Here is a 26,975-nt window from a genome sequence, read left to right on the forward strand (position 1 = left end):
GGCGACGGCGGCGGAGCTCGGAGGCAACCCCGGCGCAGAGGAAGACCAGCCCCACTGCCACCAGATCTTCAGAGGAAAACTATACCCTTCTAAAGATCACCACTGCAGCTGCAATTCATCAGCCACTGCAAGAGGATCAATAATCCCAACAGGACTGCTACTAACACCCCGAATCCTCAGGTTGTGGACTTTATCACTAGTTTTGTTTGTACCGATTGCATTTGCCTGTTTAAATTGTTATCTAGTTTTCTCTTAGTAAAGAATTGTTACTCCCATTCCCATATTTTTGCCTGAGAGCCTTTTAATTTAAAAATCCTGGTAATTCGGAGGGAGGGGGTTTACCTTCTCCATTGCACAGGAGGCTTTTGCCCTCCTTCACAGACTCCTGTCTTGTCAAACCAAGACAATTACTATGGCATCTTTGTTCCAACATTGCGTCAAGTCTTTTCTAATTTTTTCAGAATAGTTGTATACCTGGTATACCAAATGCAGTTAAAGATCTAGAGGTTTCTTTGCAAAGTGATTTTGGAAAATCGTGCCCTGTCTATCTTGATATTTGAGCTTCTTTTTAACAAGGCTTTATAAGATAAGAAATATTTTCAGATTAGCCAAGTGAAACTGAAGAACTAAGAGAATGTATGGTATTGAGTTTAAAGACATGCCAAAGTGCTGTCTTCCAAAAAGTACACCATATATAGAAGCAAGGAAAAAATAAAGGAAGATACTTTATTGGAAGATGATCTCAGCCATCATAATGATCCTAGACTAGCTAATCAGGTGGAACTGTTGCTGCTCCAGTTTTGTCCGACAGAGCCCCAAGAAGTGACATCTCTGAGTGCACTTCTTGTAAACAGAGCACCTCACAAGCAGGCATCCCTGTATGGTAAGAATCATTTATGGACATATGCAATTCAAGGATGGGCATATGCATTTATGGACATTTTCATTTTATGCATACTGACGAGATATTTTTATGCATTTATAATGAGGCAAAAGATACGGAGATCAGTCCATGATTCTTTGTGGCATGACCATGCGCAATCCAGGTTGATGTACATGCTCTAAACATCAGTCCTACAGAAGATTTTGTGTGAATAGTTGTTAGGGTTAGGATGGTAGCTCACTGGTCGAGAAACCCCACTGTGCAGCCCCAAATGAAGCAAGATGGGCAGGCCCTTGCTGGGCAGGGCCTGCCCGGGGTGGCTGTTGGTGGTGGCAGTGTCACAGCTCAATAGGGCTGGGGGCAAGGGACTCCTTTCACCACATCAGCCCCCATTCTGCCTCCCTCTGGGCATTGACTCCCTCCTGGCCTTTCCATGCTGGACTTCCCAGCATGCTGCTGATCCTGGAGACACTTCTCAGGTTGGGTACAAGCCTGTCAAGCACTGGCTGACCCTTTACCAGCTGTGTGAGCTGCACGGGGCACAGCAGTAAATCTCCTGTGTCAAGGAGTGAGCATAGACCAGGCTCCCCAGGCACAGGGGTGTTTTTGAAAGTCTAATCTTTCACAGGGAGAATATCCTTTGGACTTGTTTGGTCAGCATTTTTTTTTTCAAGTTTGTCATCAGAAGTGCCTTGCAGATATGAGTTTAGAAATAACCTGTTGTGTGATACAACAGCAGTTTGGAGTTAGGCTGAATGGCAAGAAGATTTTCTATTGGCATCACTTTATGAAGTTATGAAGTTATTTTGGCAAGGTAATTTTTTTGGGGGGTTAAGAAGGGAATAAATCTGTGAAAGGTGACAATCTCAGAATATGTGAAGAAGATAAGATTTTCCAGTCACCATGGTAACTTGCTTCTAAGCCAGAAAAAGGGAGGGAATGTATAATTTATATCTTTAAACTGACCTGCCTAATTGAAACTATATTGTGTTCTGAGTTGGATCCACTTCAGTAAAAACTGTTCAAAAGAAACGTGCCTGCATTTGATATGAAATACCATAGGCATTAATCAGAGTAATCAATTCCTGCACTCTGCAAACAGCAATTGTAAAAAATGAACTGACCAAGTCAGAGTCGAAGTGGGTTTGTTGTGGTTTTTTTAAGGTGGCACAAAAATAGATTTGATATTTTTCAGAAGGTGAATTAAGACTCCAGTTGTTTGCCAGCACAAGGCCATGAGGATTATTTTAGCTCTTAAAGCAAGTGTTTTGTGGTACATTGAATATTTTATAGGCCTTATGCATTGATGTGTTAGACCTTGTAGCTGTTTTCGCATCAGGAAATAAATTGCTAGTAAGGAAGGCAGTGTCTGAAAAAATATGATTAGGAAAATGTTATTGAAAACAGTATTTTTGCTTATTAATTTCTATCTACTGGCTAAAGAAAGGTCAAGATTTCTCTCTTCTTGTCCATTTGCTCAAACTCTTATCCACTCACTCCTAATTAGGAGGGAAAAGTGCTGGTAGTTCTGGGAGAGGAAGGTGTCCCTGCCCATGCTAGGAGGGTTTAACTAGATGATTTTTATGGTCCTTCCAATCCAAATCATTCTATGTTTTGATGTTACTTTATGTACAATAGGAAGAGCTTTCAGAAAGATATTTTTCAATGTAACCTCCAACTCCTAAAATGTTATATTGCATCTCTTTAAAAAACATATTATGTTCCATATCCATGCACTTTACTTTGTTCCATATACAATTTACTGACATGATGGCCTTTACCTTTTACTGCAGAGTCTTTTGCAATTCAGGAAGTACTGTGGATCGAATTAAAATATTCCCCAGAAAAAGAAACTACTTTCAACTTTTAATAGAGACCTAGTCACTATCTTATCCATTTCAAAAAGCACTAGGGATATGTGTTTTCATTTCATGCTCTTGATTTGGTCTTTAATTATAAATGTTCACATTGTAAACCACGATGAAGTCATCAATTATGACTGTGACCAGACATTTGATTTTGACACTTTTATGATTAACGTTATAAAGTAAGAGTTCTTGACACCTGAATTCTGCTGGTGCAGCTAATCCAGTCACCACATTTACTGCAGCCAAAGCAAGTGATTCATGAGCTGAATTGTGAAGAAAAATAAACTTTTTGCCTATTGTATCAGCCCTAAAAAATAAAACAATAAAAATACATTGTTTGTTTTAAGCAAATCTTAGACTTTACCTATAATGGTTCAATTGCAAATATCTTTTAGAAGAGAAGAGCACTGATGCCCACCCACAATGTGATGTTATAAATTTAGAAACACTCTTCTGCTGTTACCATAGAAATCATTTAAGTTTGCAACAAAAATTATGGAGGAATCTAGGGAAGATTCAATAGATGCTGTTAAATTTCATCTATTTTGTTCTCAATGCACAAAATACCCTCAGAGTCAAAAAACAGACAAGTTAGCAGAGGAGGGATGTTTGAAATCTTTACCTCTACCTGAGAAAAGTCTAGAAAAACAGAAGAATTGCTGGTAATTCATTGTTTTTCTTTGCGTGTGTGTGTGTGGCTTTTGCTTTACCTTTTGCTGTACATTTTACACTGCCTTTATCTCTACCCATGCTTTTTCTTTTTAACTCTGATTTTCTCCCTTATCTCACCAGAAAGTGAGGAGGAAAGAGGAGAAGTGGAAAGACCAGAATGAGCCAGTGGCTGTTTAGAACTTAGTTGCTGGTTGGTGTTAAACCCTTTAAACATTTCTTTCTTTCAAAAACATATATCAAAACCACTGCACTGTACCAACTACTAGGAAGAAAACTAACATTAATCCAGCCAAAATAATAGGATACCTGAGATAAATTAACAATTTGGTATGTCTCAGAAAGTCCTTTAGTATTTCTTCAGAAAAGCCAAATGCAGTGCTGTTCTGTAAAGCTGCTCTATAGTAATGCAGACCTTTAATACTAAATAAAACAACATGCTGGCATGGATTTGAATGCTCTTATGCACATGATTATCTGCTAGAGATCACCACTCAAAGTCTGAAATTAATTGTGGAAGAAATAAGAAGGAGCTCTGAAAACCTCTGAGGAGGAGTGGCCCATAAATAGTTTTCAGGTCTCTATTCCTAAGCACTTGTACTTTGTCCCTCTCATGACCACTCAAACTCAGTGTTCTCCAGAACACACACAGATACACAGACACACACACACACACACACACACACATTCATGAAGTAAAGGGATTGAGGAACCTCCAAAAGAGAAAAAGACAAACTACAAACTCAAATGCTGCTGCTGCTTTCAAACTCAAATTATTCCAAATAACCCTGTCCTAAATATTTAGCACCTTATTATTTGTTGTATTTTTTGTTGACAGTCTTCCAATTGCTGACTAATGAATAAGACATTAATTATTTTTAAAATACAGGTTTAAATATTTCTTTCAAGGAAAGAACTGCTTATCATGCATAGTGAACACAGGGACATACTTTTAACGAGAGGCAAACATTTAATTAGATTGGTATATATGGATCCCCAGCCGTATGCTGATATAGTTTCTTACAAATTTGTTCAGTGTATGTTAGCAAAGGTCTGCACTGAAAGTTTTACAATAATTTATATTTTTGGCACTCAGAGCTGAGTTTGCTGTGACACTGAAACAATTCAGAAAGCACATTCAGTACATGAAAGTATTGGGTCTGGCTGACATGGAGCTGACTTTCTCCACAGCAGCCCACAAATGTAACTCATGGCAAAGCCCTGCTCTTCTGCTAACAACTAAACAGGTCTTGGAAGTGGAAAGTGAATTTCTCTTTTTGATTTGCACTGCCCCAACTTCCATTGTTGACTTCTATTTTACTTTCAGAGTCAGGATTGGGTTAGGGTTGGGTCTCAATTTGCTATCTCTATTAAGCTGTAACTATCTCACAAGTCTCCTCTCATTTCTTCTACCTTTTCCCATGTTGCAGAGAACCAAGCTAGGAAGGAGTTGTGTGAGCATTTGGCTCTCAGTTATGGCTGGCCCACCATGGTAAATAAGCAGGTGATTTTTGAGAAGGAATTCATAACAGGAAGGCAGACTAACTTGTTTCTACCTACGCTTTTTTCCTCCTTTTTTTAAATTTTTTTAAAATTTTTTTTCCTAACTTAATAGTAAACTAAAAATTATGTTGGTCCTGACACATAGCTCCATGTCCTCTGAACTAGCAACTCAGGGCTGCTCCTGAGAAGCTTCTGTGGAAACTGAGAGTTCTTGGTTAAATGTGATCTACTGGCAGTACGTTTTCATTTTCAGGCTTCTTTCAACAACTCTACACCAGGTTCTCCAAGATTTCTGGGGAAATTAATGAGCCGAGCTAAATCTAATTATGTGTAATCCTTTTATTTGTGTAACTTATTGTGTTTGTGCAGCATTCACTTGATTGGTTGGTTGGTCTGGGTTTTATTTTTATGTGTATGTTCTAATTAATTAAATATTCACATTACAGGAGGCCAACATACAGGTCGGTATGCTCTGACTTTTGGAAACTCAGCACTTGTCTATTTGTGCTACTGCAGCTGCAGGTGGGTTAGCCAGGCTGGAAAGTACAGCCTTTTAAGCTTTCCCTACTAAAAATCTTCACACTAAAAGCAGAATTTGCGGCTCAGGCGTCTGCCCTTGATCCCGACCTCCTCCCGTTGGAAGCTTGTTAGAAGTGTAGATGGTCTGGGTCACAGCTCAGCGCACAGATCAAGGGGAGCCGCATCCCTGTGAGATAAAAGCTGGCCAGCTAGCTTTGAGGAATGAAAACAAAGCCCCCAGAGATACCCAGCCTGGTGTATCACCGAGCAGCACGAAGCTAACTTGCAAGCAAACCTTTTCACTTTGTTACAGTGACACCTGGTGTTGCAAAGTAGCTTTTTCGAGAGAGACACCTGAGGACGTTGGTAAAAGCAGCAACACAAAGGCTTGTACTTTGGCACTGACAAACAAATATTCCAATTTGTAAACACAGGGTTTTTTCAGCTCCACTTTCTTCATTCCACACTTACTAAGTGGGGAAAAAAAAAAAAAAAGGAATCTCTGTGACTTTGTGCATCTACTCTAGATGATTTATATACGCTTTGTACTCTGGAGCAACAACTGTCTCACAGATTTGGAAACCTTCTCTACAATGAGACAGCAAAGCAGTTATCTAAATATAAATGAAAAAACTCTAACCCAATTCTTCATTAAAGTATGTCAAAAATCAAGACCACAGGGCTATCTTGATGTCAAATCAATTAGGGAAGACATATTTAACTACCACTATAGTTTACTCAAGGCCAGTAAATCAAGCTTCCTTGTAACATCACTTACCTTCAAGGAGCACAACATTCTGTCCTCATTTCAGCTGGGGTAATTTTCTTTACACTGGCTGTCATGGGGCTGTATGGTGCTTGTGCTGAACAGAAGATTCATTATATAGAGATGGTTGTTGTTTCTGAGCACAGGTTACACAGAGCCAAAGCCCTTTCTACTCTTCATGCAGCCGCAGTGGTAGGGTAGGGGTATGTGGGGGACTGGGAAGAAACAGTCAGAACAGGTGACCCAAACTGACCAAAGGGATATTCCAGATCATCATCCTCAGTATATAAAATGAAGAGAAGGAGAAAGGGGGGACACTTGGAGTGATGGCATTTGTCTTCCAAGTCACCATCATGTGTAATGAGGCTCTGCTCTCCTGGAGATGGCTGAAGGCCTGCCTGCTTGTGGGGAGCAGTCAATTAATTCCTTACTTGACTTTGTTTCTGTATGTGAATTTTGCTTTCCTATCAAATTGCCTGTATCTCAACCCATGAGCGAGTTCTCTAATTTTTCCCCTTTTGATTCTCTCCCCAGTCCTGTGGGTAGGGCAGTGAGTAAGCAGCTACCTGGGGCTTGACTGCTGGCTCAAGCTGAGTCATAACACATTCCCCATTTGCAGACAAACAAAACTCAGAGCTATTTAAGCAGTAGCTCTTTAAAGAAAAGATCTACACTCAACACGATCACTAATGGTAAAATGCTTTAATGTTAAGAATACCAAACAACCCCCACACCCTTCAAAAAAATCTCAAACAAAAAACCAAACAAAATCTCACTGACAGGCTTCTCAAATTACAAAGGTAAAGTAGTGATAACTGTGCTTTGTCACTGTGAAGGTCTAGCTTCAGTTCTATGAGTGGGATTCTTAATCGGAATCATTTCCATTCAGGCCCCAGGAGAAGTACCAAACAGTAATTACTGTCCTTTGTAATGTCTCCTTTAAATGGCTTTGATTTCAACAAAAGTTAAGCTGTCTCAAACAGTAACAATGTATTTCATTCCTTGAAACCTGCAAAAACCTCAGCTGACAGGCTGCGAGACAACAGCAACTTGTCAGCTAATTGCAATAAAGCTTTAGGTGTATTATTTGGACTTATTTCCATGCACACTACAGTGACAGCTGAAGATCGCAGAGATTAAGAGACGCAGGTACAGGCTACATGAACTTCTGTACTTCCATACTCACTAGTTGTTTCCTGCCACACCATCTTCCCTTTCTTCCCGCTTTCCCCCCACCCTCTGCCTCTTAATGCCATTTTGGACAAACATGGCTGGACAACCCTGCTTGACACCATCAGGTATTTGACAGAGGCCCTTCTCTCCATTTAAAGACTAAAGCATATGCATTACCCTTCCTTTAGAACCACACACTGTCCTCATTAATGGCACACGTTAGTGGCAAGGGACAAGAATGCCCAACAGGACTCATTCTGAGTGTCCTGGGTAAGTGCTATAGGATGAGAGAGGGGGATAGTGTTGTGATTGTTTTGTTTGTTATTGTTTTTGTTTGGATTCTTCATTTTGTTTTTGAGTATAATTATTTTTGTGGGTTTTTTGGTTTGGTTTTGTTCTTTTGTGGGGGAGGGGGGTGGGGTGGATTGTTTAAAACCAGCCAGCTACTAATGTGATTTTTTGAATTAACATAGATAGCCAGTACCTGTACTTGGTCTCTGTAGACCTCAGGTGCAGTAATGAGAATGAGAAAGAAGCAACTAGTTAGGTGTAGTGATCCAAAATGCAATTCTTTCTTGAAAGGATAGTTCATAATGTCAGAATTATTAAAATCCAAATGCAACTCAGGATAGTACAAAAACTGGAAATAAAGGAAAACTTCCTGCTGAAACACAGTGAAAACCATAGCTCTGAGGTTCTGGCCACTGCATAGTTTTGGTATGCTTTAAACCTTAAGGTAACCATTTCCTAGAAGGGGAAGATTATGGCATTACAACTTGAGTCTCTCTAGGTATTTTCTATGCAAATTCCTTGTGATCTTTTTAAAACACAAGGTTAGTTTTATAGCATAAAGATTGTATTATGACTTTTCTCTAAGTAATGCAGGTAAACCTTGTTCCACTTTGGAAGGTTCCATCACTAAGTTATTGTTAGAAAGACTAAGCTGCTACTGAAGAGTTATTTTCTTTGGAGAATGAGATATTAGCCATTTCTAGAGAGACTTTAAAAATATTTGTCATGTAAATAATAGTAAATCTGATGTTGCTTAAAAGAATAGAAGTTGTCTGGTTTTATGTGGCTTATTTTTCCTTGGATATGGAGGGTTTGGGATTATTCTGCATTTTTCCAATACTATAAAAAATACTGTAGTGCCTTTTAATATTTTCCTGGCAAGACCCACTGCTTTATTTCACTTCACATACCCCTCACAAGTGTATTTTGTATTGGGTTTGCACAGCAAGGTTTGAGTAGTGTGGGTACTACAGGGTTAGTCTTTCTGAGAAGCTGATCTAACCATCTTCCCCTGTGTCTGATGAAGCCCACACAGTGCATCTCCAAGGTGGACCCACAAAGCAGAGCACTTTGTTTTACTGTTCTGGCATAAATTCTGTTCCTTCTTACTGGGAATTACCCGGAGTAATACATTGTTGCTGAGAGTCAGGGGCTGTACATCTCTCCTGCCAGATAGCACTTCCACAGTGCAAGGGCTGAGAGAAGAGAATATGAAATAACCCTAAAAGGAACATAGTAGTCAGGAGATCCTAGAAAGAAAAACAGATCTGTTACACACGTAGCTTTGCCACTACATATAATTCAAAAAATGCTACAAGTTTCACTGTTGGTATGTTTAGAAATAATTAAACTATGGATACTTTTCATAGTTTTGTCACATTGTGTCAAAACATATAAGATTAGATAAACTGCAAGTCAAGGGCAAATAAAAGAGATACTACAATCTTGAGGCCCAAAAATGCAAGATGTCCTTAAAAGAGAGATTTCAAGTGAGTGCTGCCATTCGGTAACAGGCATAAATCTTTTTTTGTTTTGTTTTTGTATAAAAACATGATCTTCTCTGTTGCAGTTTAAAAGCAAATTATTAAACTATTTGGTAGTGTTTTCAAAGCATTTATAAGAATTCATGTGATCCTTTCAATTTGGGTTTCTGAAGTTATGTCAGAGGAAAAATGCAAGGAGAGATTTTTCAGGTAAAATCTTAATGCCTTTGGCTCCTGTTTTCATGTCCTCAAATTATTATTGGTGACTGAATTATAAGTATTACCCCTATTACTACAAATATATATTCTTATTGACTTCAGAAAAAAAAAAAAAGAGATAATTTTAATGTGATTTCATCTTAACTATTTTTAGGGGCTCCAGCAGAAAAGTCTGCTACTTCAAATAAGTAAAATATTTTCTTTCTAGTCTGTTAGAGGTAATTTGTCTACAAATGTATTGTTAAGCTACAGAAAGATTTCACTTCAACTGTTTCAAAGATTAGGAATCCTACTTACAAACTCACTGTATGTGATGAGTATGTATGCAGAGTTCATACCTTCTTTTTCACCACGAGTTTTGAATTGTATTAGCTTTAAGATGAAAGGTAGGCAGGAGAATTAAGTGAGCCAGTAGTTTGCATGAGCAGCTCCCTAAACATCTGATAAAGAAAAGCATCTCTCCATGTCACTTACTAAGCTTTCCTCATTAACTCTGCAAGTCAGGGTGATGCTTCCAATAAGCACTTAGTTTTGCATTTTCTACCAGCATTCATTTACTTATGAGAACTCCTAAACAAAGAAAACATACATAATTATAGAGCTAGAGGTTTACAAGATGGCTCACATTTGATGACCTGCTATATTTTCTTGTATTTTCCTTGCTAATGCTATGATTTACATCTCAACATCCAAGCACATGCCCATTATAGGGAGAAAGCAAGCTGTACTTTTCTTAATTAACTGGTAGTTCTATAAACCTTCAGAGGCTAGTATTACTACAGTATTTTGGAGGAATACACATTAATCAGTAGCCAAAAGAAGAATAGAAGAGCACAGCCCATGCAAAACTGGAAGTAAATAATGGGGCAATGTTTTTTGCATTACCTGATCCTTCAAAACATTTGATGATAGGATGTCTCAGAGATGCCTGTGAACTTTGACAGAGAAGATTGTAAAGGAATTATGCTAGGAGGTAGCACTGTGTCCACATCAGGCTCTCCTCATACTGCAATGAATCCAGGTTGTCTCAAGCAATCCTTGACATAGGAATTTGATTCCCAGAAATGTATAAGTCAAGCATGTCGAGTTCTGGCAGCTCCAGCTATGATGAGCATTTCCCCTTGTGGAGTAAGAATCATCTGGCATGCCTGCCTCACACATACTGGCAGTCCACTACCTAATTAATTACTTCAGTGTTGAGTCATGCCAAATGACACTCCTAAGGGCAACCTGGTAATAGGAACTCAACTGTCAGCGACATCACTACATCACCAGTGATGCACCAATATTCTTCAGATGAATAATTAACATCTATCATTTCCTTCTTCAGTAATGTATTTGGTGAGGCACTGCAAGGTTCAGACAAATCCTGAAACTTCCGATCAGTCATACTGTTTAAACTGCATGTCAATACCCTGCAGGCACTGTGGTATTTTTATTTCCTCTTGTTTTGAGACACAAGTTCATTAATATTTGTGAAAGAATTGTCAAAACGGTTTCTGCTGGGGAAGATGAAATAGGAAAGCCTTATAAATATGATTGCCTGGCAAAAGATTTGGAAAATACAGAAACTATAAGTGAGATTGAAATGAGAACAAGATTTGAGATACCAAACCTTAGTTACTAAACAACTAGAAAACAATAGTAGAGCCAGTTGAAGGCAATCACCCCTTTGACTGAACAATGCCCTCTACCTACAGACAGGTCCAAGGGTCAAATGGAATGTTTTGTCTCACCCCATAAAATGTATGGTCTATCCCACATCTGTAACCCTCCCCTGAAGCATCAGGTATCTGAAGTCCTTTTGGCCCAAGTCTTATTCCCTGCCCATTCTGAAGGCCCCTGATCAGGTGTGCCCAGGGACCAGACTTGCTCTTGGCATCCTCTCCTGCTCCCACTCTCTCTCTCTCTCTCTCTGTCTCTCTCTCTCTCTCTCTCTCTCTGTCTCTCTCCCTGTCGCTCCCTCTCTCACGTTACAGTACCAGCTCTGAACAGAGCACCAGGAGTGTGATGTGAAGACTTTAGAGGACTTTCCCTTTGTACAAACATTTTTGCACTGTGTTGCAACACATTGTTTATCGCTGTCACTCTGCTCACTCCTGGTACTGACAGGTTGTGTTACTACTATAAGAGAATTCTTCCCCTTATTTTCTCATTATACAGCTTTTACCAGTTCCATCACATGTTTTCCTGTCCTTCCAGGATTTCCTCTCACCTTTCAACAAAGAACAAGGCCATTAAATTTTTTTCCAAGTGGAAGAACTTTTCCCATACGTATGGCACTTTCAAAAGCCAAGTTCACTTTTGGTTCCCCCTTCAGAGAGACCCTTTCTGAAGCTAAATCCAGATTACTTATTAACTTCCTTCTATGCACCCTCCTACCTGGTCATCTGCAGTGTGTGCATGGGATATTCCTTGTTTACTCTGCCCTTATTGACAACAACTGGCAGGACAACAGATGTGACATTAAGTCAGATGTCATTACTGTCCTGTTGGGAGGATTTATCTGCCAGTGAAACCTTCAGATAACCTTCAGATCCAATACTTCTGAACATACCTGACAACCTCATTTTCTGCCACTGAACTTTTGGTGTTTTCCAGCTTGACAGGACAGACATTGGGCGCCTATCTGCACCCAAAGGATTAAGTTTGTGTATTTCCTTCATTCCAAGGCAGGGATGGGAAACAACCTCAGAGCTGAATTGCCTCAAACAGCATTTGAAAAATGTAGTTTGATAATCAAGTTTTTCTATGCTCACTATTGCAAATCAGGCAAAGCACCAAAGCAGATGTGGCACAGCATATTGTCATAGGTTAATGTACATATATACACTGTTAGTTAAATGTAAAGACCAAGAAGACAGTACAAAAGAAATCAAACCATCCTAAATCCTGTAAAGACAGTTACGGCAACTTCAGTTACGTTCTTTGTACAGATTAATAAACAGTGGAAGATAAACTGAGAAGGGAGTTACTCTATAAGCATCACTCCACTATGTCTTTTCGTATCAGAGAAAACCACAAAAGATCCAGATGAATCTCTGAATTCTGAAAATGAAAAGAAAGTGTGATGAGAATTTCTACAGTTTGCAGTTTTTTTCTTTACAAAATATTTACAACAAGGTCACAAATCTGTAATGCACACTTACACATAGTAAATAAGCTTTAATTGTTCATGAACTGTATGGGTGATGGCATTTACACACTTGGTTCTTTTTTGCAGGGAAAAAAATCAAACAAAAACCACCAGGTTTAAGGGTAAGACCCCTTTTGGAAACACATTGAGAGAATGCTACAAGTTCTTTCAGTAAACTATTAAAGACTGGACTTTCAGGTAGATTCTAGACTTTCAGGTAGATTTCCATGTAGCAGTAATACTTCCAATGGTCACATAATGCTGAATTTTGGACAATTACACAAAGAGGCTTTATTCCATAAAAACAGGAAGTTGTTATGTGTATGAAATAACTAACTAACTATGCTTACAAATAGAATTTCTGAATATTTTCAGAGAAATTCTGTTCTTAATACACAAAAATGTGTATTAATAAAAATCCCCATATGCATCATCATACACAACGCCAAAATTAACATACAAGGACCTTAGATGTCTAATCAGAGGTTGGAGCAGTTTAAGGGCAAGCATGGTTTACCATATTTGATTGCATATAATCTCTTGCAGAAACACAACCTTTTAGATCTCTGTTGTTTCAAAATTCATAGTTTTAAATTGTTCTTCAAGCACATCAGAGCCTTCATCACTATCTGCACTACTGAAATTTGTTTCAAAATCCAGCTCATCCTTCAATTTACTGCTCTCTCGGCCATTTTTAGAAGCGTCACTGTCAGCTCTGTCTTGTCCTTTATCAATCCTGTAGAAAGCAAGAGGGATATTATCACCACCCACTTCTGAAATTTAAACAAGAATGGAATGGAGGATAGAATATCCTCCTGGCATTCCATACCAATATAGGATGGAAGATGGCAGGAGGTGGGAAGAAGGGTAATAAAAGTCCCTAAAGTTACTTCACACTAAATAGGAAGGATAAAAAAGTGCACACATATAAATACTCGAACAGCTTGACCAAGTAAGCAACTGCTGGACTGTCAACACAAACTAGTAAATCAATGTTTTATGTATCATGCTCAACAGAGAACAACCAGTAAAACAGCCAAAAGCCTACTAAATGTACTGTGATATTGTATATGATATTGAGCACAATATGTATTGTACTCAATATCAGTCTTTGTTTAGTTCTTCTGTTAATTCTGATGATTCAACTCAACCATCAAGTGGCAGATAAAATGCAAACAGTAAAGTAGCTTGCACATATTTTATGATGCTCTACATCAAAACCCATTTTGAAGTGCTTTGTTAAGAAGATATACAATTTACCCATAGGTGTTAAAATGTCTTATCCAAGTAGGACTTTTTTGTCTCATCCTCACTAATGTCAATGAGCATTTTACCTTCAGTTTCATCTGAAGAAAGTGAGGAAAATTACTCCTACTGATTCATGTTGGGATTATTGAGAATGTGGGATAAAGTACAACAGTTTCTTGTCAGTTTCCAAACAAGGTTTATTACAAGGGGAATTATCAATACAGGACTGAAACTATGTACTCTATGAGCTACTTACGGAATCACTATTTCTTCTTGTTTCCCACACTTAGCACAGATTTCTAGTTTACCAGCACATTGTCGACAAATAATATGATAAGGATCTTTTACAGTCTTCTGGAGGCATTTCACACTGTGAAGAGAAAGAAAATATGATTAAAAAAATATTGTGGACATTTAGGAAGCATTCAGTATTCAAATACTATACACAAAAAAGGAACAAACACTCACAAAAGAGGAACAGCACATTTTAGGCTGGTTTCAAATTAAACACTCAGTGTTTTATCCATTAGCACCATCAAAATCATTGCAGTTCACCCCGCTCCCTTACTTTTTTCAGGACAAATTACTAAAACAAGTACTGAAAAAGAAACATTAAATAAAGAATTTTATATTTAAGTTGACAGAATAAACATTTCCATTCATTTCAGTAGGAAGTTATGCAATTGTACTTTAAAATTGCATAACTTCTGTTTTAATTATAAAAGCAGCATATGCTTTATTAATTTTACAAATAAAAAGCTTTCCATTGAAACACTTGAATGACTTGCTCTTTAACTCCTCAGAGTATAAACTGAGTCAGTGCTAGACTTTGTTTTCTATAAACACAAGCCTGCATGGAACAGTACTTTCAACAAACCCAACCTAATAAGGTAGAGGGCTTGGGCTATTCTTTTTCAAATATGCTAATATTCTGCAGATTCTGTAATTTCCAAAATTCTGTGGCTTACCATTCAGCTGACATTTCAAAAGCCTTGGATATCTGGAGAACATAACCAGAACAATATACCCCATGTAATGCTGATCTCCTGACAGTAATTTTTAGTGCCCTCAAAAGTTCTTCCCAAACATGTCATACTAAACACAGGCACTGCCAATGCAAGGCAGATTTATATATATTTTTTTAATAGTTTAAGTTATAATAATTAAAGACTCAGAAGTAAAGTAGGGAATACTCGTGATTGTACTAACACTCACAATTTTAAAGATGTTGCAAAACTAAAAATAAGTTGAGGCATAGAGAAGTCCTCCATCCCCATCTTTTGCAATATAAAGAACTAATTTTTTTTTTTTTATTGTCACATTTTTAATGTCTATTACGCTTTTACTTCTTCCAGAAGCTTCACCTGCTGAAAATTTTCATAGTCTTGTCCTTCCAGAACAAAGGTTCAGCCACTGTACTGCTGGCATAGAAATTATGACCTGTAAAGCTAGAGTGCTCTGAGGCACAACTACATTGTTCAAAAATATGAGGGAGAATATCATGCATTCTGTTATAAGCTGGTGTTCTAAAATTTTTCTATGTCCAATACTTCCCTGATTTACATGAAGGTTTTGCCTGCTTTCCTCCCTTCGGGAAAAAAACAAAAAAACAAAAAAAAACAAAAAAAACCACCCAGGATGCATATAAGTTATTTGAGAAAAAGTGAAAAACCCAACTTCATCTGTAGTACACAGAACAGAGAATGCTTATTTTTTTATTCAGCAAGCCTACTACCTAATCATTTATTTTTTACATGAAAGAGTGAAACTGGTTACTAATACCAAAATACACACTACTGTGACAAACTTGGCTGTATTGTGCACCACAGCCCAGCTGTGGTTTCTCTGAGTTCTGTGTTTCATTGCTGAAACACTGGCTGTGTCTGCTACCACAGGAGGTAAGGACCTCTGCAACTGAGCAAATAAGAAGGAAGCAGAGAGCATCTCCTTCAGGAAACAAAAATAATTTATATGTTTGTGATAGATCATCATTGTTATACAGTTATACAAAAACAATCAATACAGAACTCTATGCAAACAATGCCAACATTTACTACATAGGATTATACTTTCTTACAGAAAAGGAGAAAACATGCTAAGAGGTAATGAAATGCATGTATTGCAAACGTTAGCAAAGTACACAAGTCAAGGGATGTGCAGATCGCTCTAAGACAGATGTAAAACAAGACCTTAGAAAACTGTGTTACTATATTCAGAAAAGACTTTTTGTTCAGGAGGACACTGATGGTCTTGGAAACCTACAGGTCCACAATTAAACCAGCTTTAATAGCAAAGAGGTAAGCAGTTGCTTTTCCTCTGTGTCTTCAGAAGTTTATAATAAAAGACCTATGAGTAGAAAATTAACATTGCCTACATGCTGTCATTGCAGACTCCACATTTTAAAAATGTTGCATAATAGCAGCTTCTTATTCTGAGTTTCCAAAGCCAGAATATTTTCCAAAAGCTCACAAACTACATGATCGACAATTAACGAAAAATATCTTTACTCACCATTTTTTAGGTTTTGTCAGTAGTTTGTACTTCCTGAATTTTACTCGCCACTCCAAGATACCTTTGCAATGCTGACACACTCCATCATGAAGCTTAGCATTTATTTTCTGAATAAGTAAAAAAAAAAAAAATTAATGACTTCCTGCTGTAAAGAGTAAAATCTTGCTTAGAAAGCATTTTTACCCATCTTATGATTGATACAGTAATATAAACATGTTTGCTTGATATTAACATTAAGCCTTTCATATAAATTTGTCCAAAGATTTTCTTGAATGGAAAGGGTACCTTGAGGTTAAAGACTAGATTATGGTTATTATTATAATTATCACTATTATTATTTTAATTATCTTAATAGTGGTACTTCTTTTTGTTATTATATTGCTGAGAATTGATTACTGTAGGTATTTTATTCTTTCCATCTCTAGAATTTTTACAAAATGAATTAAAGAATAAATAAGCCCTGAAATACACAGCTTTTGTCCATCCAAAAAAGACAAGACTTAGCACTTAACTTGCTCAGGCTATCACTGTCCTACATAGTTTAAATAGTCTCAGGATTTTTCCTTAGATAACAATGAAGTTGAATTTGCAGTCAAATTATTCAATCTCTCTCTAATCCTAGCCTTCCTTCATGGAAAACATTTTTGCTCTCTGCACCTAAGATAAAAATTTTTAAATGGCAATTTAAATCATGGTATATTTTCAAGACAATAAAAAATTTACCTTAATATCTCCCTCAATATTTTGTGTTTAGCTTTCTCAGAAATATAAAATGGCAACTGATCAGTAATATTTGCACAAGAGAACTTATTCTGAGATGGGAAATGGTACCAAACCACACTCTAAATAAGAAGCTATGTCCTTGTAGACTCAATCTAATTTTATTTTTTCTCTATTTAGGAATGGCAGCACTAATGTTGTCTATCCTATGGGTGTTCATAGTAATTCAGAAATAAAAATTTCACAGTTAAAAATGCATATAATAAAAAAATTTATTGTTTAAGATAGTTTAAAAATGGGTACCATATCAACATTGCATTATTAAAATGGTTTAAAACACATCTACTTCTTAGCATACGTCAAAGGAGTGATTCTCCAATAATCTAGATTACAATTAATCTTATTCTTTCAGAAATAAACTGGAAAAAAAATTTCTCTGAATACAGCATCTTCTGAAGTAATTTCCTGCTTTTGTGAGTCACAAGACTTTCTTACTCCACAAAGCTCTACTTCAATACAAAGACCAAAACAACAAGCCAAGCTTTAAAAACATAGTGTCTTATTCTATTCCAAAAAATCTATATCGCAGAAGAGATGCTACTTTCAAGTGAAACTATACTCTGGGACTTGTGTCTACTTTTTGTAGACATTGTCTACTTTTCATTAAACTTACACATTCAATATGGGTTTTCCTATGGTGTGATTAACTTATTTTCTAAGTGATCAAATACAGACTTGACATATTAAGAAGTCAACCAAACAAGGTTTTGCATACTTCCTGAATATTGACTACATAAAGCTGTGGTTCTGCTGCATTATGGAGATATTTTCAAAAAAACACCAACAACTGCTTAATGTGCAAAATTTCTGAGAAAATAAAATTATCAGTAAGTTCCCAGTAGAAAGACAATTAAAGGCAATTTAATATCTCATAATTCAATATCTTGCAATTCAAACTGCTGTGAGCAGTGCCTGTGTTCAGTCTTTCAAATTCATGGAGTTCAAAGACAAGCCTTGTTTTCAGCACTTGTCCATCACAAAGTAAGGCTCCAAGCACTATAGCCCAAAAGCTCCCAACAACCTGCAAATTAGCCTGAACTTCCCAATGCTCCCCCTCACTCCCATGACTTGCATTGATTGGTAATGCAGGAAGGCAGTAAGATACACTGTAATTTGTTTTTCCAGGTAGGGATACATTTATTGTTACCAGATATTTTTAGTTTTGCTAAGGCAGAATCCAGTGAACGTCAAAAAATTTCAGAAGCTTAAGTTGAAGGGAGATGGCTATCCTTCCAAAGAAGCAGTTAGCTTCCTGCATGGAAAACATCTATTTTCCCTTAACAGATCATGGCTGGTGCTGGGGTAAGGAGCCATGCCATGGAGTGATTCAGGAGCAGGCTCAGCAAAGCCTAAAGTTCCTGGAATCCAAGAGCCTGTGCTCAGAATTGCCCTGAAGAACAAAACAGAAACTACTTCAGAAACCTCTCATCTGAAGCAAATCCAAAGTTCATCAAACAGGCAGTCTATTACAAATTCTGCTAAATATTTGCTATGGAACAAGAAAATACGCATAGTTATTTGTTCATGGAGCTTTATAAAGTTCTTCCTCACCCCAATACGACCTGGCTCCAGAATACACAACAATTACACAGGGATGTATTTCTTTTTTCTTATTTTGCTTTTTCCAATCAAACTGAAACACTGACCATCCCAAAAGCTGAAGATGCCAAAAATGAAGTGTCAGTACAGCAGGGCACAGGCAATCCAGGAGGCTCCCAGCATACACTGATGACAATTGCCTTCTCCAAGTGATAGAAGAACCAACAAGCAGAGGTCCTGTGCTGGACCTTGTTCTCACCGACAAGGTGGGGCACCAGTGAATGTTCTCACCAAAAAGAAGGGGCACCAGTGGGCCTCGGCTGCAGTGGTCATGAACTGGTGGATTTTGAGGACCTTAGGGCAGTGAGGACTGTGGGAAGAAGGTCACTGCCCTGGACTACAAGAGAGCAGACTTTGGCATCCCCAAGGATCTCCTTAGTAGAGTGCCATGGGAAAGAACCATGGACAGAAAAGCAGCCCAAGAGAGCTGGATGATAATGAAGAGTTGTATCCTTCAGGTTCAATTGCAATGCATCCCTGCAAAGAGGAAATCAAGAAAGAAAACTGAGAGACCGGAATGGGTGGACAAAGAACTCCTGGAGAAACTTAAACAGCTAGCTTACAGAGGGTGTAAGCTGGGAAAAGTAGTCTGGGAGGAAGAACACACAGAAATTATCCAATGAGCCAAGGAGATGGTTAGAAAAGCTAAAGTACAGGCAGAAATAAATCTGGCAAAGACAATCAAGGATAAGAAAAAATAATTCTTTAGGTATGTCAGTGATCAAAGACAGACTTGGGAAAATGTGGATCCTCTCAGAAGGGATACAGGATACAGAAGACATGGTTCCCCAGGACATGGAGAAGGCATGTCAGTGGGATTGAGTGTACCCTCAGCAAGTTTGCCAATGACACTAACCTGTATGATGTGATTAACACACTGGAGGGAAGGGATGCCATATAGAGGGACCTGGACAGGTCTGAGACGTGAACCTGTACAAATCTTACGACGTTCAGGAAGGCCAAGTGCAAGGTCCTGCACCCAGACTGTGGCAATCCCAAACACAATCCCAATACAAGGTGGGTGGAGAATGGACAAAGAGTACTCTGAGGAAAAGGACTTTGTGGGTGTTGGTGGATGAGAAGCTCAACATGAGCTGGCAACATGCACTTGCAGCCCATAAATCTGGCCAGCAGTGTAAGGGAGGGGATTCTGCCTTTTTATGTTGCTCTTGTGAGATACCACATAAGCATTCAGATCTGGGACAAGAAAGACATGGACTTGTCAGAACAAGTCCAAGGGAGGGCCACTAAGTAGACCACAGGACTAGAGCACCTCTCATATGAAGGCAGGCTGAGAGTTGGGGTTGTTCAGCCTGGACAAGGCACTGGGAAGACCTTAGAGCACCTCCCAGTACCAGAAGGGGGCTACAAGAGGGCTGGAGAAGGACTTTTACAATATAGTCACAGGCCAAGGGGGAATGGCTTCAAACTGAAAGATTGTAGGTTTGGATCAGATCTTAGGAAAAAATTCTTTATTGTGAGAGTGGTGAGGCACTGGAAAAGATTCCCCCACTGAAGCTGTGGATGCCTCACACTTGGCCAGGCTGGATGGGACCCTGAGCAACCTGGTCTAGAGGAAGGTGTCTCTGTTCATGACAGTGGGTTTGGAACTAGTTAATCTTTAGGGTCTCTTTCAACCCAAACCATGATATGATTCCATCATCACATTTATGTGTGCTAAAAATCACTTTAAGTATCCCGACACTGGCATAAAGATGCCTGGACTTTTCAACATGTAAGACCATAAATCTTACACAGGTACTCATAAAGGAATTACATTGCATCTGCTCAGAAGGTCACAAACTGGAAGACAACAGCTTTAAGTTCTAACTTCCTCCTTCTAAGGGGTACACATAGAGCATCTTCCCCCTCTTCAGCATTTTCCTGTATTTTTTACCCAGTTTTGATGCCTCAAGTATGGGGCTTTGTAATTAATTATTGGCTCAGCATATCTGAATACAAGAGCCACCAAGACTTTACAATCCTACCACGCAGTTGGTTAGAAAGTCAATAGAGAATGCTGTATTGTAAAGAAAGCGATTAGAGAGTTTAACTTGTGTTTGTCTTTTAAATTTACTCTGCTGAGAAAAAAAAGACATGATATTTAAATGCTACCATTACTAAAACAAATTGTTAATTTACTGTGAGTTTTTACACTTAATTCAGCATCTCCTCTAACCAAAATAATCCATAACACACCACTTTTAAAAGAAATGCAAACTTGAAGAAGTAAAGAAAGCTGTCCCTAATGAAAGATTTGAGTAGTCTGTTTTTTCAGATTTTTGAAAATGCTAAAAAAGCATGTGAGAGAAGTTCCCATAATAAATCTGAAGACAATTTTTTTTGTTTCTGAGTTCCCAGTCAAAATGGGGAAGTCATTAGTAAAATCAAATAAAATCCTCTGGTGCTTACTTTCCCATTAATATTTACTTTTTAATCTATTTTGTATATTATATTTGTGTATTTTGTATACTTTCACAAATTCATATTTTCTTCCTTTTTCTCATTTAATAGCTCACTTTGCCTTGAGGATATTAATAAACCAAACAGCCTACACAAAGCCCTGAAAAAGGCTTGTAAACTTCATTATTCTTTTCCAACTTTTCTACCCAGCTTTTATGCAGGTAGTCAGGGCCTCACACACAAATAAGAGGTAGTGCTTGAAATTAATTTCTTGGTGTGAAAACTACTCCAACACGTTAGATTATGCAGCAGTTTCTCTGGTGTTTTCTTAATGCTCATTTCCCTGTTTTAGTCAATAGCTCTCTCTTTTCTTTAGCATACTTTGCTCCAAGGACAGGTGCAACTCCTTCAGTGCGTACAGTATGTCTATACATTCTCCAGGGAAATTACAGTTATGCAATACAGACATACCTAAGCAGCCTTAAGTTATGATGCCACAAAATATTCCATGTGCACACTATAAGCACATTCAGTTGTACATTAACGAATCAACATCCTCTGCTCACATAACCTAATATTAAATCACCTAACAACTTGCCAAAAGCAGTTCAGAATGTACTAAAGTAAACAAATGCACCTGCACCTACTAACGTGGCACAAAATAATCCCCAGCTAAAACTACCATTAAAGCGCTCACAGGTAGGATGTAATGACAGGGCTTCAAAGAAGCTTCAACATCTGTTTGTAAGCTTCTAATTATGTGTGAAACCTATGGGTATTTTGATTTCCTCTACTGAAAGCAGATTCCTTCTACTGAGCACATATCAGTGGTATATTCTGCTGTAACTGAGTGTATTGTTAATACCACCCATAAACTTCCTTGCGAGAAACACAGGTGGCACTGCTTCAGTCAGCAAGGCCAAATGTAACACAAGGATGAATGCAGTATTTCTGAACAACTGAACTTCTCAAAAAAATAAAACTCCACCGGACCTCCAGCACATGACTACTAAGCAGTTAAAGCAGCAGACTGATAAAGGTGAAACTGAGATACCAGATGCCAGACTTCAGGTTCCAATGCACATTACACAGGCTGAAACTGTCCCCCACACAGCTTCACTTGCTCATATATTCTACCAGCATTGCATAAAATTCTTTTTTCTACAGATATTTTCTCATCAAGTGTATTTCAAAATTTAAGCAACACATGCATATAGCATTGAAGAGAGCACTGGAAGGATTCTCACCATCTCCCCCAGAAAGAATGGAAAATACACAAAGACACATAAACACACACACACCAGACACACCTCCTACATGTACCCACATATTCTCTCTCTTACTCTCTGCCCCACCTCCAGAGTTAGAGTTAGAGTCCAGACCAGTTGTTATACTTGCTCTTATTCTCCCTACATGAAAGGCTACAACTCAAGACTGAATGTATTTCTGAACCCAGAGTAACAGGAGTGGCTAGAGAGTAGACTTCAGTCTACCAAGCCAGACAAGACTTCAGTCTACCAACCAGTCTACGTTGCAGCAAGAAAGTTATCTAAAAAAACTGCACTATGGTTATCTAACAGTTCCAGTTGGCCACTGGTTTATCTCTATCTCCCTTCTGTGTTTCAAAATATGATTAATGACTCAGCATTTAAGCTTTACATTCAGCTGTTCTCTTCCTAGTGCTTTCCCACAGTCTAAAACAGTGTTTCCACTAAAACAAGTGACTTATCCATGCACCTGGCTGAAAAAATAACTGACAGTAACACTGTGGTAAAGCTGAGGTTCAGAAGTAATAACCCCTGAAATTTAGGGAAATGTGGATTATCATCTTAATGAAAGGAAAGAAATGAAGAAACAAATCAGGCATTTGAGTGTAAATATGAATCACTTTGTGGTTTACCATCTTACTACAGTGGCATTCTAAATGTTCTCATTAAATGATATTTGCTTTCATTTCTAGAGCTACTGCAGTTTGCATGATAACTTATGAAATATACTTTACATAATTCAATAACTAACAAGACAGTGTCTTACCCTGTCCTGGCTACTGCTTCTTCAGGTCATCCTAAGACACAAACTTTTCGAGCACTGTAGTGGCTGTTTCCCAAATAGAGAGGCAGTGTACATTGTTGCAAGGATGTTTCACCTCAACAAGTCCCAAGAGCAATGCTGTAGTAAAGACTGATCATTAGAGGAAAGACAGACGGATCTTCTATCATGTTCTCAAGTAATCATGTCTGTAGCCTCTAAGATTAGAAAATGGATGACAAAGTCATTGTCAGATAAAGGGCACAAAACATTTAAAAAAACCAAAAACCAACTGGATAATGACTGCCAGCAGAGAAAAGTCAAAATATTATTAGATCAATTTCCTCTGCAGATACTGCTTCACTATGAGAAATAGCATAACACGGTAATAATTAACTACCTCAACTCCACCCACTGGACCTGAAGCTATTGTAGTAAGTATTCAACATTGCTAATGCAGTGCACAATTGCAGCAGGATCCAAATTTTAAGCTGATAAGCACTTTGCAGTTTTTCAAGTTAGCACCGCATTGGACAGTGTACAACAGTAGACAGGCCACATACAAACCCCCCCCCCCCCCCATGTTTAACAGTGAATTACAGGAGATCCATTCTCTTTGTGGAGCTTTAAGCATTCTTTTGATCTATTGAGCTAATGAGAGATAGAAAGGAGTATGCCCCACTCCTTTATCAGTCCCTGTGATAGAATTTCTACGATTTCTTCCTTTTCCTCATCATACCTTGAACATCCATGACATATCTGATCATCCAGGACTGCAAAAGACAAAGATGCAAAACTGTCATCATTCAGCATAGTCCATATCTAAATGATGACATTAATTGCCACTTCATCTTTGCTAGTCTAACTTCTTTAAAACACCAAAATGGGGCTAGCATCATTATAATGACTCCTGTGTATCCCTGTCCGGTTTCTGGCTAATCCTGGGTTAATTTTTCCAGGCTAGGACACTAAGGCTATTCTGTACCACCTCACATCATTTTGCAGGAATGGGGGGGGTGCAGTCCCTTCCAGGTCACATAGTATGGTGTGGTCTGGTACTGCCAGGGGTCCCCACATAGTGAATGCTTGTATGTGAATCATCTCTTCTACACTATTGCTGTGACTGTTTTCTTATTTCATTTGCTCTTTTCAGTAAATTATTCTTATTTGAACATGTGATCTTTGCCTTTTGTGCCTCAAATTCTCTTATCCAGGGCTATGCAGGGAGAGAGGTAAAGGGAAGAGTGAGTGAGTAAGTGGTGCATGGTTTAGAGTGTTTCAGTTGGAACACTAAGCTGGGGAATATAATTCCTAAAACACGGCAGTACCTTAGGACTTGAATTTGTACCTGACAGGATGGATGCCTTAAGAAAAAGGAATGCATCCTTTCCCCTTACTAAACATTATCTAACCCCAGAATAGGATGCTACTTCCACATAGTCAGCCCTCTCCATAAACTAGCAGACACAAAGAGAAAAGAAATCATTTGCTTGAAATGGAAAGAAAAAAGAGACAAGTTGATGTCCAGAGCAAACCTCAGCCACATAAAAAAAAAAAAAAAAAATTCGTGAGTGCATGACATTGTGTAGCCAGTTCTATAGGATAGCAATTATTTTTAAAGGGAAGAAAAACAGAAAAACAGTCATGTGGGTATTGAAGTGATTATTTCAGTTACAAAACTGATACTAGAATTCAGTTTCTCTTTAAAAACTTTTCAATAGACCAGCTCTCTATGACATTTTTTCTGTGCATGTTTGTACCCAGCGAAAAATATTCTCCTATCAGAGGTCATGCAGTGACTCACACAACAGATAATACTGTCACTGCTTAGAATCCCAGGAAAGCAGCCTGTTCAACTTGCAGAACCAGTCCTAAAAAAAATCTCAAAAAATAATCAAAACAAGCCCACAAAAAACAAACCTCCCTCTTTGGCATCAAGGCTTTAATTTACTACTTTGTTCCACTCCTCCAGCTCTTTTTGACAACCCGGGCAGGTTCAGTAAAAAGGGACATTGATGTGATAGCCATAGCACCAGATAAACTCTCCTAGATTATTCATCCTCTGTTTCTGTCTAGTCACCTTCTTGGTTTAGCCTGTAAGATGAAAAACCCTACTTTGGTGGTGTTACCGCGTGTTCTTCAGCCCCTTCTGCATATTACATTACCAAAACTAAAAGCACAGAGCCTGTTTCAAGAATATGTTGTAGACCATTTCCCCTTCCCTGCTTAGAACAAAAAAAGACAAAACAGTCTTCTGGAACAACAGAGTGAAGATGATAACTTTTGTAGCAAAAGTGTTGAAAACACTAGCTGAACACACCTTTCTATCTAACTGACCAGAAGAGCCCCTTTTTTTAAAAAAGAAATTGAAGTACACATGAAAGTTATCTCAAAAGTATGCCGACTGAAGCTAGGTATTTACATGTGATGGGGCAAAGTTGTTTAAACGAAGCTCTCAAAACATCAAGATTTCTGAGTTACGACCACAGTCACAAACCTTGAGAAGAGCGAACACCATTCAAGTCATGTGTGTTATGTATAGTAAATATAATTCGCGCCATTCCTTGTATGAAATATGTAATATTGGATGCGTGTTAAATCATGCCCGTTGTATTAGTTTCTCCCCCCCTCCTCCCCCTTTTTGTAGGTGAGACTTGAGTGTATACTGGAAACTGATTTACAAGTAAACAGATGTGGCTCGGCCGGGAGATGGGCCATTGTCTGCTTGCTGATCGTCTGTGCTGATCGTCCAAGATGGATATCATGGAAATACTCAGACAGATCCATGTGAATGAAGCCTTCCCGTAAACACCCAACATTGAATTTTTCTACTCATCACCAAAAAGAAATCCTTACTAACATATGGACTCCAAATAGAAGAAAGGACTGATTGCTAAAACCTTGGCCTCAGGCAGAATTTTCCCTATAAAAACCGCCTGTGCCAGGATGGAGGTGTGTGGGCATAGGGGAAAACCTCTGCTGAGGCTGACTCCTTGTTGCACACCCAGGGTCGACCCCGGGCTCGGCTCTGTCCTTTCTGTGTGGCTGGCTAGATAGAATTTGACCGCTAATAAAATTATTTTTATTTTTTAATCTGGCTAAAATAAACTCTCGTTTATAACATGTGGATAATGCGCCATTGAACATTGAATTGCTGCACTCACTGCACAAATGTAAGCGCTTTATTTCAGTCTTCCTCTTATAATTCTTTGGCTTAACTAGGTCGTTTCATGTGATAAATCTCACACTACACATTTGCTTACAGTGACAGCTGTGTGAAATGTCTCGTTGCGATTCTATCTTAGCAGCACTGTGCCTGCTGTGGGTGGACCCGGGCCAGAGCTATCTCCATCCCTAAACCGGTCCCTCGGCATCCACTGTCGCGTGACTTCCTTTGTGATTCCGAAGCCTATCCGGACCTGGCACCAGACCTCACAGGGACAGGGTACGGCTCCAGAGACCGTAGGGGGACCTGCCCACGCTTTCGGCAAGAAACCCTTCCCGCCGCTCCGGCCCCAGGCGGCGCATGGCCGGCAGAGGCGGCTTCTGGCGCCGGGGCAGCCCCGCGTGCCCCGGGCCGCCCGGGGCTCGCCGCCGCCTACCTTGCGCCGGGCGCTGGTGTCGTACTTGTCGTTCCTGAAGGCGCGCGCGTTCTGGTGGCGCTGCGGCCGCGTGCGCGACACGTTCCCCCGCTCCGAGCTCATCGCGGGCCGGCGCCGCCTGCCCCGGAACCGCTCCACGGGCCCGCCCGCGCCGGGCGGCGCCGCCGCGGCTGCGCCCCATTGGCGCTGCGGCCCGCGGGCCCCGCCCCGTCCGGCCCCGCCGCGGTGCAGTCGGCGGGCGAGGCGAGGCCGGCTCCGCTCGGGAGGCTGCGCGGGGCGGGCTCGGCGCTGCC

At 39.2% G+C, this 26,975-nt stretch overlaps 1 protein-coding gene across 3 annotated transcripts; it reads right to left on the reverse strand.

The window, feature by feature from the left end:
* Window positions 1–6,894: 6,894 nt before the first annotated feature.
* On the reverse strand, window positions 6,895–26,830 carry CZH9orf85 (chromosome Z C9orf85 homolog). Of its 3 annotated transcripts, none has more exons than XM_021541514.3 (5): window positions 26,683–26,830; window positions 16,271–16,377; window positions 14,016–14,129; window positions 13,067–13,247; window positions 6,895–12,423 (listed from the first exon to the last, which is right to left on the reverse strand). In XM_021541514.3, the coding sequence occupies exons 1-4, from the start codon at window positions 26,782–26,784 to the stop codon at window positions 13,070–13,072; spliced, it is 501 nt and encodes a 166-aa protein (XP_021397189.1). In that variant the 5' UTR covers window positions 26,785–26,830; the 3' UTR covers window positions 6,895–12,423; window positions 13,067–13,069. The 3 variants fall into 3 exon arrangements, with proteins under 3 accessions (XP_021397189.1, XP_021397190.1, XP_021397188.1); XM_021541515.3 differs by having other exon boundaries at window positions 13,029–13,247; XM_021541513.2 differs by having other exon boundaries at window positions 6,895–13,247.
* Between the last annotated feature and the right edge of the window lie 145 nt (window positions 26,831–26,975).

The sequence above is a fragment of the Lonchura striata genome, chromosome Z (assembly GCF_046129695.1).
Source record: "Lonchura striata isolate bLonStr1 chromosome Z, bLonStr1.mat, whole genome shotgun sequence".
In the NCBI taxonomy this organism is placed as follows: domain Eukaryota; kingdom Metazoa; phylum Chordata; class Aves; order Passeriformes; family Estrildidae; genus Lonchura; species Lonchura striata.